The sequence below is a fragment of the Hemibagrus wyckioides genome, linkage group LG14 (assembly GCF_019097595.1).
Source record: "Hemibagrus wyckioides isolate EC202008001 linkage group LG14, SWU_Hwy_1.0, whole genome shotgun sequence".
Lineage (NCBI taxonomy): Eukaryota > Metazoa > Chordata > Actinopteri > Siluriformes > Bagridae > Hemibagrus > Hemibagrus wyckioides.
The window spans coordinates 1,851,409-1,866,224 of NC_080723.1; the positions used below are offsets into that span (position 1 = coordinate 1,851,409).

The window sequence follows — 14,816 nt, forward strand, 5'->3', positions numbered from 1 at the left end:
CGGGGGTCGATGAGAGCAGCCGGGGCGCGAGCCGCGCTGCGCTGCGCGTGACGCCGAGCCCCGTCGAGCGCGTGCACTGACACGCGAGCTATACTGACAGCTAAATGTGTAAAATCCACACCAGTGCATGCCTTCACAGCAGGAATATCCCGGGACGTGGTGTTGCTGCTGGTGTGTTAAAGTGTGAAAATGACCCCCCCAAAAAAAGTTCGGTTCAAATACATCATAACAATCCTGTTCGTTTAGCTCGTGCTTTAAATCTCGATTTAATCACAGCTGTATCAGTTCATTTTTTATGACAGCATATTTGTGGGATCTCTGGAAGCCAGTGTTGTCATGAACAACAACAACAACAACAACAACACTATTGTCAGTCGTGGCACTAACTCTTTTTTACATATATATATTTCCCTGAACAGTCTTAAATCGTCGTATCACGCGCTCTGTTTTGATTCAGTAAATAAATAGGAAAAGCGCTGGGTTTGCATGCACATCTCCGTGCCTGAAGTTGATCCTGCCAAAGAATTCACTTTGAAGTTTGCTGCATGGTCACTACTGCTGCTATAGAGGTGGTACTTCAAGTACACTTACCTCTGTTGGTGCTGGAGCAGCTGTGTCTGCGCACCGGCGCTTGGTGCTCGGCTTTCCGCAGAGCGTCCAGGTTCAGCGGGCTCTCCCGGACCGCGCTCGCCGCCTCGGAGGCGCTCTTACCCGGCTCGCTCGTCGGATCAGGAGGCGACTCCATGTTGTATTTCAGAATGCTATATATTTTTTTTCGATCTAAGAATAATGTACCGCTTGCGATATCACGAGCCGTCGCGATGAGATTTCGAGCTGAGACGCTTCGTGTGCCTGGGTAAATTTACAGCCGAAGTAAGAATTGTTTAAAAAAAAAAAAAAAAAAGAAAAGGCGAGTGGAAGCAGGAGGGTGTGTGGGTCTGATTGTCCACTGGCAGCGCTAGAGAGAGAGGGAGAGGGAGAGAGAGAGAGAAAGAGAGAGAGAGAGAGCTCCAGCAGGACTGGGGAAGGGAGAGGCTGTCAATAGCCGATGAATGGATGTGAGCGCTCTTAAGAGCCCTCTCACACTGAGCCAGAGCTCTTTCATGCCCTTATATTAGGTTTCACGGATATATGTCGACATATTTGCCAAATACATAATGCTGTACAAAACTGCCTCGGTATAAGGCACAGTATAGGGAATGGAGGTTTCCACTCACCTTTATCATCTAAAAAATGCCACACTCTCAGTTGAATACATTTATGTGTCAAGCTCTATCAAAAAAACCCTTAATATTTATAAGTGACTATTTGGAAATCAAATAAAACTATAAAGTTTATTCATTCGTCCTTTTTTTTTTTTCCTGGTCAGGATCACTCGGGATCTGGAACCTAACCCGGGAACACCGAGTGTGTGGTGTCCAAAATTCTCACACATATTCACACAGTTTTCACACCTATGGGGCAATTTACCGTAGCCTATTTGGCAACCTGGAGGAAACCAGTGAACCCTGATAAAATCTACACACATGCAAAAGCAGACAAGCTCAGGATTAAATCAAGGACTTATTTATTCTACTCTATTCTATTATTACAATTCATCATTTTATTATATAGTATTATTAGAATCCAGGCATTTATGCATGTTGCATGTTATGCATGGGTCCAATTGTAGGAAATTAGGGATGTTAACACGGGGCCCAATGAGTCCCGAGGGTCGGAAAACTGACCGGGTTAGGGCAGGAGGCGCTGCAATGACCTGTTTGAAGGGCCAAAATTGGTAATGATGCCCTTGATATTATGGGTTTTATGTTGCTCAAGATTACTAAAACAAACTTGTGTTGAAATAATAAAAACAAGGCAGATTAATGTAAATTTCTACCAAGAATGTAGGACAATATACTGGTTTAGAATTGTACACATTTCTAGGTTTTAGCTGTTGTACATTTGTGTGTGTGTGTGTGTGTGAGAGAGAGAGAGATTAGGCATGTCCTAATCTCCTTCAGTAGATTGAGTTGGTCTGAATTCACACAGACACCACGCAGCTGACCAAAGCCTTCACAGCCTGTCACGGCAGAGGAAACTTTCCCGAGTGTTATTAAACATCGCCATTCCTTCGACAAAACTTGATCACATGGCCGTGTGACTTGGCCAATTCTCTCTTTGGCTCTGCTCATCTTCCGGCAGCTACTGCGTCTGCGTGCCGCTAATCACACACACACACACACACACACACACACACCACGCCTGCTGCACGTGATCGGTGCCGGAGCCTTAAGCCACGCCCACTGGGAAGCAGCGCACGTGGACTTTGGCATGGTCCTTCAAAACCCCTGAGCTTTTAGCAATACACCTCGGGGAAAAGAACTGCAGCGACGCTGAACACGAGCACAGCTTTTACACTTGCAAATGACTTTCGCAAACAAAATGTCCAGGTGGCAAATACTAATAGTGACATTTCCAATTATCTGTAACATAAATGACAAACAGCTGATGAGCTCTAAGGCAAGACACTGCATGGACTTTTTTTAAGCAATTAATTTCATAATAAATATTTTGACAGTGGACTTTTGATATTCTTAAATATATATATATGTATTATATATATATATATGTAAATATATATATATCTATATATATATATATAGATAGATAGATAGATAGATATTAATATATTGTATCGGAACTTTTTCAAACATTTACATTTGTTTATGCAAATGAGGTTTCATCTTATTAAACATGCATACATTTGCATAGTAAATAAAACAAACAAAAAAAATGTAGTCTTTGATGTTGGAATTAAAATATCTATTTCATTCTGAAGACACTCTCAAGAGAAAGGATTACAGGAAAGTTTGTTGGAATAGCGTTTCTTTATCGTTAAATCAAATATATAGTATGCACTGTTATGAAAAAAAAAATCAGCATAACTTTCAGGGATGTTCCTCTGTAATATCCTTCTAATAGAAGATTATGAACAAAAGAAAATCATCAATTCAGCTTTAAACTGAGATTTTCTTTTCTGTAGAACAAAATGGACTGGTGACCTGTCCAGGGTGTACCCCTGCCTTTCGCCCAATGTGTGCTGGGATAGGCTCCAGCAGATCCCTGTGACCCTAATTATGAATAAAGCGGGTATAGAAAATGGATGGATGGATGTATTAATTGAACCTATCAAATCTAAGCTCCACCCACTTAATTTCCATTATTCCTGGAACGCTCATTTCCATCCATCTATACCCGCTTTATTCCTAATTAGGGTCACGGGGATCTGCTGGAGCCTATCCCAGGCAGGGGTACACCCTGGACAGGTCACCAGTCCATCACAGGGTCACACATATAGACAGACAACCACACACACTCACTCCTATGGGCAATTTAGAATTACCAATCAACCTTTATTTGGAAAGTGGGAGGAAACCGGAGTAAATCCACGCAGGCACGGGGAGAACATGCAAACTCCACACCCTGCCTGTTTGAACCCGGGATTCAGACCCAAGACCTCCTTGCTGTGAGGCAACAGTGCTAACCATGACGTGACCAGGATTGTATTGCATTTGTACCTGTACTGTTCAAAAGAAATAATGTATAGAATAAAAAACTAGAGAAATAAATCTTACTCCCAGATTTCACTAAAAACAGAAAGAAGGTTAATCAGTATAAAGTTTCGACATGGAGCAATCAGAAAACTGATTAAAGATTAGGATACACTGCTGTCATCTTACACATATGTCAAATATTCATGACATTGTTAATGACACTTCTTCATGCGGTTTGTTTAGACAGGGAAAACACCCGAATCTAGACTATTCTTAATAAGACTGTATCGTCTGTTAAAGCAGAAGTAACACTCATCTAACAGTAATGCAGCTTCACCAGCTATAGCGCTCATCATCTGCAATTCGACGACTGAAAATCAACCAGCTTGCTGCTCGGGTTTTGTGCTTCTCCTGCTTGCCTCTCTTCGAGGCTTGTTGACACTGTGTTTACGCTGATGATAGCCCCTAGCCAAATAAAATCCATCAGCAAACTTCAAACTGCAGCAAGACATCAAGGTCTCTCTTTTATACTCCAGCTATCTTTCTTGCACCAGAAGAAATCAGGTTTGACACACAGAGTACCTTTTTGTTTTTATACTGTTTATTTCAGGGAGAAAACAATTCCATATTGTGCCGTGCCTCGCAAAGATGACAGTGCTTGCCATTCTAATTGGAAACTGAACTGTATTCAGGGGAGCTTTTCATCAAGTGGGAAATAGATGGGAGGAAATGTAGGTGAAAATAACATTACTGCATTTGGAAACTATAAGGAGGAATCACCGAGCCTACAAGGGATACTGCATTTTTACTATTGTTATCATATTAAAATGTTGTATAACACCAAAGTCATACACTTAATTCGATTATATATGTACTAATAATTGCTTTCAGTTCATTTAAGACCATTTTTACCCCACAGCTGGTGAAGTCATCAATTTTCCATAGCAGCATGGTTCTGACGGTAGTTAAAAACATGCTGTTTTTTACTGTAGTTCTGAAAAACCACAAAGATTTCACACAGTATTACGTATCACAATGCTATCTATGAAGAAATGTTTATTTAACATTTATGAAAGAATTCACAGATGCCATTTAAATTGGCAACACATTGGGAGAGTCTTCAGGACTTTCTGGCTTTTGTCTTGTTAATCTCAACAGAGAGAATAAAAGAGAGGCTGGAGAAAGAAAGACTATTTACAGCTGCTACAACAAGAAGTATACTGTATAAATATGTACTATGAATTTTTTTGCTCTTTTGGCACAGGTTTTACCCCAGGTTATGACCTTCCTGACACGACCCTCCCATTTAATCCGGGCTTGGGACCGGCACTGAGAGTTAACTCTTCAGTGGCTGGGTTGGTGCTCTGCCCTGGGAATCGAACCCGGGCCACGGTAACGAGAGTTACCTGACTGCTGCTTTGTCATTCCGTGATAAACAAAAGAATTGTAATCTTTGTCAAAATGCTGTGGTATAAGAGGAATAAAACATTTGACTCTGCTAAGGAATCCACTTCAGTGTATCGTACCACACCAGGTTATGGTTAAAAGCATGCTTTGACATGTTTTCTTCTTCACTGGAAGCTTTGATTATTTTTAATAAGCATGATAATCAAGGAGAAATTCAAGAGCAATTTGACTTCTTCTGTTCTACTGGACTTTCATGAAAATCATGCATTTTCTTGGAGAAGAACCATGATCGGCTATTCATAATTTTTTTTATTTAGGGGCACGTATTTCATTTCAATCCTCTGTAATGTCTTGTTCTTACAACCGTATGCAGAATAATTCCTCAGTTGCGCCGAATGAAAGCCTGCTAGATAAAATTTCTGTGAGAAAACTCATTTGAAACAGAATTCGATCCAAGGAAAAGGGAGATCAGAGTTGACTGTAAAGCTTACTAGACACGTATCACTCTGACGAAACTAGAAATTCGGCAGAAAACTTAAATGATCGTCGCGATAAGAGCGTCGATCTCTCCGTTTAGGAGTTCTCACTGCATCTTGTTTTCAGTGTGTCATATTTTGCTGAGGCATTTTGTTGTCCATGTGTCATATTTTGCTGAGAGTAAGACATTCTATGTTGTTAATATTGCTTTCACACTCGCCTACGTGTTAAACATTCTCATACGATGCTGAAAGAGCACGTAAAGCCGTGACAGCTGGCCCGGCCGAAGCGTGGTTTCACAGCTAGCGCTCTCCTCTTTTAATGGTCATCTCATTCTGAGCTCTCCGAAATGCTGGAGAAGCAGCAACTGCATTACACCTCATAATGTCTCCCACATGGATCGTTCTCTCGCCAAACACCTCGCTAGTTCCTCTCTTCACTTTGGTCCTTTTCTAATTACAGACAGTGATAAGATAAGCAATGTGTTAAACTAGACAAAAAAAAAAAGCACACAGCATAATTGTCATTACAGTCAAGACAGCAGAAAATCTCTCTCAATCTCTCTCTTTTAGGTTTCCTTCCTACACGCAGTACATATAACACGCTCTTTCGATTTTCTGACTGAAGATTTCCGTGTTGTGGAATTTTATTCATTTGTTTAGGAATAATTACTGCAATGTCATGGGTTTTAATTACAGTGCAAACACCTTTTAGTGTGGAATGTTGTCAGGCCTGTCCTCGTCATGTTTGTCATCATGTTCATCCTCAGGGTAGTCGTCGCTTTCGCGGCACTTCTGTCGTTAGAGCGTAGGTCTATTACAAAACAACGCTTTCACGATTAGTAAGTAATGAGCGAAAGGAGCTTAGTATTAAAGAGAATGAAGTGTTGACTGACAAGTGCATTTGTAGACACGCAGAGAGGAAAAATATCTTCAGCTCTGTAAGTGGTATAATTCCATGCTTGAAGGATGAAGCTTTAGAGCGATGTTCTTCACGCCGAACAACAGATCTACTGTTTGATGTAGAATTATAGATGTTTAATTGCTTATGTGGCGTGACCTAAATCTATAACTGCGTACATCCACACTCTTAGCATCGCCGGGGAAAAACAGTAGGTGGTTATGTGATGCAAAAGAAAGAAGAAGCATATTATTCTCTAGTAATGATATCAGTTTTTAGATTCACACTTAATGCAATTCCGTTCCTACGTAACCAGTATTTGTTTAAATCTGTGTCTAATATACAGTATTATAAATCTTTCCCTAGATCATGTGTTGGAAAACATCATCATTTAATCCTACTTGTCAAACACAAGATGTATCCGGAAGACGCCGTGCAATCACAGACACGCTGTATATATCAAGAGTCGAGATGTTTATTGTCTTTGCCATGTCACACAATCCCTTTAATTCCCTCTGAGAATACGGCATATATGATGATTCCCAAGTCTGTACGTATATTTATTTATATACATACATACATATATATATATATATATGTGTGTGTGTGTGTGTGTGTGAAACAAATAACGCAGAAAAACAAAGGATTTCTCCCGCTCTTGTGAAAGTTCACAGCAAGGCAGTCCGCAAAAAAAAAAAGAAAGAAAGAAAGAGATGTTCTCTAGGAAGCTAAGTTTAAATTCCAATATTGCATTCTCAGCCCTTTCCCAGCACCAAAACAGATGAGTGCAATTCTCAATAACTTCGGCTGAACGGCATACAGCATATGCTGCTCCATGTTATTTATGCTGAGCTTTTCTTTTGTCATTAATAGTAGAGGAGTGTGTGGAAAAAGCTGCAGGAATCTCAGGAGCTCATAATGCTCAGCGCTACACTATAAAGCACTGCTTAGATGAAAAGTGTAGAAAAAAGATCTTATGGGCTTTTGCAGTTTCATGTAGGTGTTATTATAAGCAAAGCAGATTTCGTGCTCGATGCCGTGCAAAGTTTTAGGCGGTCTCTTCTGTTTAAGTTTAAGTTTGGCTTCAACGCATCTTAGATATTTTATGCACTTTTAAAGGCAAAGGGTGGTCACAGAAAATGTTTATTTGATTTTTTTTTTTTTGCTCCTTATAGGAACATTTTTGGAGTGAGAAATTTGTCATGTATTATTTTTATGGCTCACAGCGCCGAGGTTCAATCCGGAGCTCAGGTTACTCTCTGTACTGCGATTTGCATGTCCTCACCATGTCCCAGTGGGTTTCCTCGGGTTCTCCAGTTTCCTGCCGTCTCCCAAAAACATGCAGAGAGGCAGATTTGGACTCTAAATTGCAGCATGTACTCTAAAGGTGCTTGGATAGAGGACTGGTTTTCCATCTGGAGCTTGATTTTCCACCTTGCACCTAGTGTTCCTGGGATAGACTCCAGTTCCGTCTGGTGAAAAACAATGAATAAAAGCAAGAAAGGATTTTTTTTGATACTGCACCTCATCCAGGGTTCTCCTCCGCCTTGTGCCCCGAGTCCCCTGAGATAGACTCCATGATCCCCTCGACTCAGTGTAGAATGAAGTGCCACAGAACTGGATGGATGGACGGACGGACGGACGGACTTTATAAGAAGTGCTATATAAAGGGTTAAGAAGTGCTATATAAAGGGTTAATGTAACATTTTTGTCCTATTAGGAAAACCAAACCGAATTGAACCCTACAACAGATTACACCTCTTTCAGAAGACCTGCCATCATACAAAGAACCAGCAACGTCACTGTGTACAAAATGTTCATGTACTAGTGTTAATGGTATATGGTGTCCCACCACAGACATGTTAATGTGAGTATAAATATTCAGAATGGCACATCGAACGAGATCGTGCCAATCTCTTAAACAAGAAATTAAAGTGGGGAATTATCATAAACAGATGCACACGCACTGTGGTTCCTTTCAGATATTGATATTCAGTTCCAGCTGTGCTTCACAGTCATCATTATCATGTACAGAGCACCAGCCAGGCCTAATGAGCTCGAACGCCGCCGTTACCTATTGTGACTGAAGGTAATTGTTTACACACTGCTTTACTTGCATGATTGGTTTAAAAGAAGCTGGGAACGATCTTGTTTGCATTTGTTTGCGTTCCTGTTCAGTGTGTTGTGAGTTTCCGTCACCGAGACACTGAGTAGCTTGCAATTAAAAACGGAGGATATGTTCAAAAAGCAAAACCAGGCAATTAATACGCTGCATGAGTAATTGTGTCAGTCACTGTGGGTACACTGTGGGTAAGAAATTGATTGACTTGACTTATGATAGCCTGTGGTGAGAGGAAATTTGTAGGCTGAGAGAGAAATACATGTTGCCGTGTAAGTGCTTGGGAATAATTTATCTGTCGTATGGCATTTCCCGGTACTGACGCAGGAGTGAGCGTGGGGATTAGAAGTGGAGTTGTAACTACACTCGGGCTTTAAATGTCAGTGTGTGTGTGTATGTATGTGTAAAATGCACCTTCATACTCCAGCGCTGCTTATTGTGTCTCTAACAAACAGGTGTGATCCAGCAGTCTGAAACAACAGACCATCCACCAGTGACACTGAGAACTCCGTGATGCGTGCCTCAATAAATAATTGCTTCTTTTCGCCGGCCCTCACATGTAGCCCCTTGTGACGGTCTAGACATATTTGAAAAGTGTGGATCTTTTTCGATCATGGTGGACTTGACCAGCCAATGCTGGGTCCCTCCAGTCATCCAAGCTGAAGCTCTCTGCGGTGTTCAAACTCATATGATGAAAGCAAGAGTCATTTTTCCTGCAGCTTGAGCGACCGAAACCAGGCTGAAAAGGTACACTCGGACTTTACTTCCCGGAATCCCCAGTGTCTACAGTACAATTGGAAAAAGCTTGATGGAGGTCAGTGTTCCGGGGAAAAAAATTAGGTAGCCCTATCACGCATCACCGAGATGAGACCTATTCTGTCTCCTCTCGCACCTCTCCCGTGGTGCTCTGAACCTCTGACCTCTAGCAATCACCTTGACTCCAACGCTCCTCCTTTTCTCTTTCTCAGGTGCAGCGATATGACATGGAACGGGGAGAAATTAGAGCACAGAGAGAAAGAGAGACAGAGGGAAAGTACGCAAAAGAAAGAAAATGTACAAGAGAAAGAGTGAGACCGTCAAGGGAAAACTCAAAGTCTCCGTCCTCACACGACTAATCATGCGGCCGCCATTCCCCCCCCCCCCCCACTTCCCCCAACCTCTGTGTTTAACGCGGAAAGGAGGCAAGGACGAGTGTGATATGACGGCGCCTTAATTTTTGGAGTGATGATGAATTGCTGCCGCCGTGCTACGCTGGAGCAGGGGAAGGATGCGTCGGATGGGAGGCAGGAGGCGCTCCACGCCTGCCCGTGTTTAAAAATGATTGATTAAGCTGACACCGGCACAGGAGTGCACGCTCGCTCTATTTTTCTCCCTCATTATGTAAGACAATATTTCAAATCAAAAGAGCAGAAGAAGAGGACAGCACAGGCCCCCAGACAGGACACTGCAGCTCAAAACACACTACTACTGAGCTACACCTTACTGAGGTACTGACCGACAATCAGACTTATTATAAAATCTAAACAGAAACATACAGATTGGGAATTTTAACGATCATTTTATAAAGAAATCCAGATTTTTTTTATGCTGCAAAAAAGAACATGCTTCCTAATTTGACTTATTTTATCTCTACATTCCAGTGTGGTTAAATTATATGAAATTGATCTAACCGAAAGTGACTGTGGGGCAAACATTAAGTCTAATGTGACACTAAAAGGCTGTTTTATTTTTTTATTACAACATGCCTGACCACACACTTCCGTATAATAAACCATAAGTAAAGGTTAATAAATAAAAGCAGAATATAATATAATATATAGTTTATACAACATACCTGTTGTATAAACTATAGCTGCAGACATAGTTGTTCAGATTTGATTCATTTATAGTAAACTTTTTTAAAAAAGAAAACGGAAAAATAAAGAGAGCTGACTATCCAGACCCAGTCTGACCAAATCTTAGGGGAAAGACCCTCAGTTGAATGGAATATTGGCGTCTTACACCGATCAGGCCTAACACTCTGACCAGTGACCGGTGAAGTGAATCAGACTGATGATCTCCTCATCATGGCACCTGTTAGTGGGTGGGATATATTAGGCAGCAAGTCAACATTTTGTCCTCAAAGTTGATGTTAGAAACAGGAAAAGTGTGAGGATTTGAGTGAGTTTGACCAAAAGAGCCAAATTGTGATGGTTAGACCACTGGATCAGAGCATCTCCAAAACTGCAGCTCTTGTGGGGTGTTCCCGGTCTGCAGTGGTCAGTATCTATCAAAAGTGGTCCAAGGAAGGTGACAGGGTCATGGGCGGTCAAGGCTCATTGATGCATGTGGGGAGAGAAGGCTGGCCCGTGTGATCTGATCCAACAGATGAGCTACTGTTGCTCAAATTGCTGAAGTTAATGCTGGTTCTGATAGAAAGGGGTCAGAATACACAGTGCAGGACGGGTCAGGGCTGTTTTGGCAGCAAAAGGGGGACCAACACAATATTAGGCAGGTGGTCATAATGTTATGGCTGATCAATGTAGTTCTTAGTTGTTTTATGTAGCTCTACATTTGATGTGGCATCATTGTTTAATTTCACTGTGTACTGCATCTGCCATATATGGTATAGACAGAAAGAGAGAGAGAGAGAGAGAGAGAGAGAGAGAGAGATGTATAGAAGTTAGAACTTATTTCCATGCTGATTGTCTGATACATGCAAGCTGTAAGTTTGTAGAAAATCAATACAGCAATCAAACAGAACCTAGATGAAAATAAAGTGTGATTTTCTTCATATTTTATCATTGCAAAAACAAATCCATTATCTGCCATATGAGTCACATATTATTCATTCATGGAAAGAAAATGACAGTTTGGAATGATGGTGAGAATGCAGAGTGAATACAGAGGGGAACGAATGTGTGTAAGATCCTGATCTGACATAGGCATCAAACTGATAGATAGAGTGACACGTTTGTGGCAGTTCAAAGCAATGACTGATGTAAAATGTGAAGTGTGGCACAAAGAGACCTGACATGCACATACAAACACACACACACACTCACACACACACACACACATGTTTGTATTATTTTTCTCGTGAGGACCTTCCATTGACATATTTAGTTATGCAGCTAATTAACGGTTAAGCCTAGACTTAAATCTAACCCTTCGTTTAACCTCAATAACTAAAAGGAAACCATCTGGTTCGATTCTTTTTACACCATTACAGTGTCTTTGTCAAATTTCTGTCAAAAATTTTGTCAAAAACTGTCACACTTCTATCCTTGTAAGGACATTTGTCAAAATCTACAAGGTGTCCACAAGTCTGTGGTAGTAATATATCTGAAATCTAATATCACTACTGAACTAAAATGGATAGTAATGATATGGAATGTAGTTAATATTCGTAGACAGGATCAAGTGATGACTACAGATTAATCTACAGATTAGATTATTAATAGACAGAGAAACAAAACTTTGGATGGGTTTTACTGGAGGGCAGTGCTACCAAACAGCACCACCTAGCAGTCCTGAAAGATCTCCATCAAAAAAAAAAAAAATATATATATATATGTACTGTATATATACATGTATATACGAGCTGAGAAATGGTTTCTGAATCCTATCTAAAGACGACCCTATATGCCAGGTTTATTAGGCAGAGTTAAAGCATGTGTGTTATGTACCACATTACTTTTAGACCTTGCCCTTCAATGTGAAGACAAAAGACGGCTCGAGTTAGAAGCCTCAACTTTCTGTTTTACTTCATGGTGGGAAGATAAATAGTTGCATCATAGTGTGTTGTTTTCAGATCTGTTGCTCTCGTGCCTCTCAAAGTGTCCAGAGTCGAAATTGAATCATGGCATGTGTGTAGAGTTCAAATGACTGGGGAGACTTGCTGGGCTCAAAATCAGGAGGTGAAAAATGGCGTGGTTATTTGTGCCTGACAGAAGTTAAGAGCCTCTCCCGGCGGCCCACTCGCTCCCTGCTGACCGCGAGCCTGCCTTCTCCTCTAGCTGCATCTCACCTTGCGAGAGCATAGTCTCCCAAAAGGTGCACAGGATGGCCTACTATCTACACCATGCTTTGCAAATACAAGTCCTACACATGTGCATGCCTCTGTGTGTGTGTGTGTGTGTGTTTTTGTAGAGTACGTGCAATGAGTTATGAGTATGTCATTCAGTTATATTGAATCATAATAGAAAACTATGAACAGAAAATAAATGGCTGGAAGTAATGAAAAGAAGTTAATTATTATTTTATATATATGATGCAAGGTTTGGATTGAATTCGTAGAAAGACTTCATTCTGAATGCAGTTACATTAATATTACGAAATTAAGAAATCTGTTTCTGTTGTATATATATATATATATATATATATATATATATATATATATATATATATAAATATGCAATTACAAAAATAACGGAATAAATGCATATTAATAGAAATAATGTAATAAATAATCACATATTTATTAAAAGAAATATCATTTTATATTTTATATAAGAATTTTATAAATCTCACATTAAATACAATTCTTTTTTTTTCTTTTTCTGTGGTGCATTTAATCCTTTTCTTTAATCTTTTCTTTATTTTGAACTTGCAACAGGGCAAAATTTGTCTATATTATATATATATATATATATATATATATATATATATATATATATATATATATATATATATATATATATATATATTTAATACAGATAAAAATAATCAGTTCAAGTCTTCAGTCCATATATATATATATATATATATATATTTATGTAAACTAGAATAAAAGTGAAGCATTTGGGATTTTTGGAGAAAAGTAGAAAGATTTTAGTCAAGTATTTAAACTGAACACAGACATCTAGCCACATCTATGACTGCGAAGTGAAGAGACAATTAGAAACAGTGGGATAATGTTAAAAAATAAGGTGGAGTCCAAAGGAAGATGAATAAATTAGCCATAACCTGCTAAGAACGTTTAACCTTTGTTCTACTGAAATAGCTAAAGACCTATTAAGCATCTAATGGATGCCAGCTAGCTAACTTTTACCAGCAAGCTAGTGTTAGACTAGCTTTACTAGCAAGTGCCTAAATGTTATACTGAACACATAGCAATTGTCAAGGGTTAACATCATGGTAGAAAACTAGCTATTTGAGCATATTATTATTAGTAGTAGTAGTACTAATAATATCTGGGGTCCTTCTACCCCTGGACCCCAGATATTCCACCTTGAACCTGATTTCCAAAATTGTATTTTGTAAAATCATCCATTTGTACCCTAAACTTTAGACTGAAATATTTTCTTACTCTCTAGCTGTTGGTGATCTTTCGGCTGCTCCCTACATGTGTGAGAGGTCACCACAGTAGACCAACTTGGTACAGGTTTTACACCGGTTGCCCTCCATGACTCAAAACTCCCTTTTTTTCCAGGCTTGGGACCGGCACTGCATCCAGGGGCTGGGGTTCAAACCCGGCGAGAAACCTACCACTGAGCCACCAGTGCCATATTTTCTTACTCTCTAATAAGTTTTTAAAAATGGCAAATAATCATACTGTACTGAATACAGGGTAAGAAAAATGTTTATGTGACCTGTGTACAAGTGGCATTTACGTTCATATTCAAAACACCCTTTTTTCAACTTTCAAGCTCCGTAGATGACATTCTGACTGATGCAATGAGATAAAGAGTTTGTGTCTCATAGATTCCTTCTAGTTTAGGACTGAATCCTCATCTAAACCCAGACTATAACGATCATGATAGATGGTGCAATCTATTTCTAACAGCTTCAATAATTGAGTCAAAAATCTGCTCATTTTACTGTTTCCACCTTGTTTGTGTAAAAAGTCTTTGTCTGTCCTTTGAGGTATTAAGGAATATATGAGGGGTGGGCTGCTTACTGCCTACACAATGATTCCTGACAAACCCATCAGATAGTACCGAGCCAACGGTCTCTGAAGCGGGGCGGCCTGCTAATTTAGCCTTTAGCTCCATGGAAGGGTAAATCACAACACACAGGAAGACAAATGTCAGAACACATGTTGCTTTGAGCAGAAGATTCCTTTAATTGGGTGTACAGGGACCAGGACTAATACCCAGCACCCCGCCCTCTTCGTTTCTCTTCTTCTTCTTCTTCTTCTTCTTCTTCTTCTCTTCCTCCTCCTTCACTTTCTCTTTCTCCATGTTAACAAAAGGCAGGGAGATGAAAAAGACAGCATCGTGTCCCATTCCCTGCTTTGTGCCATTATAGAACAGACACACTAGGGGTAAAGAGGTATGATGCCAAGCTTAAAGGAGAGAGCTTTATATAACTTGCTCTTGAGATCACTCGGTGTTTCATGTTGGTTTTTTTTTTGTTTTTTTTGTTTTCCACCACGTCGTCTTTTCTATATCCTC

The 14,816-nt window shown here is 40.0% G+C and overlaps 1 protein-coding gene across 1 annotated transcript in view; it reads right to left on the reverse strand.

The window, feature by feature from the left end:
• The window catches only part of roraa (RAR-related orphan receptor A, paralog a), a 261,349-nt gene extending 260,407 nt beyond the window's left edge, over positions 1–942 (reverse strand). Inside the window, exon 1 of the mRNA XM_058407825.1 lies at positions 592–942. Coding sequence (XP_058263808.1) covers positions 592–745 — 154 coding nt within the window. The 5' untranslated portion in view covers positions 746–942. The remainder of the gene's footprint in view (positions 1–591) is intronic.
• Between the last annotated feature and the right edge of the window lie 13,874 nt (positions 943–14,816).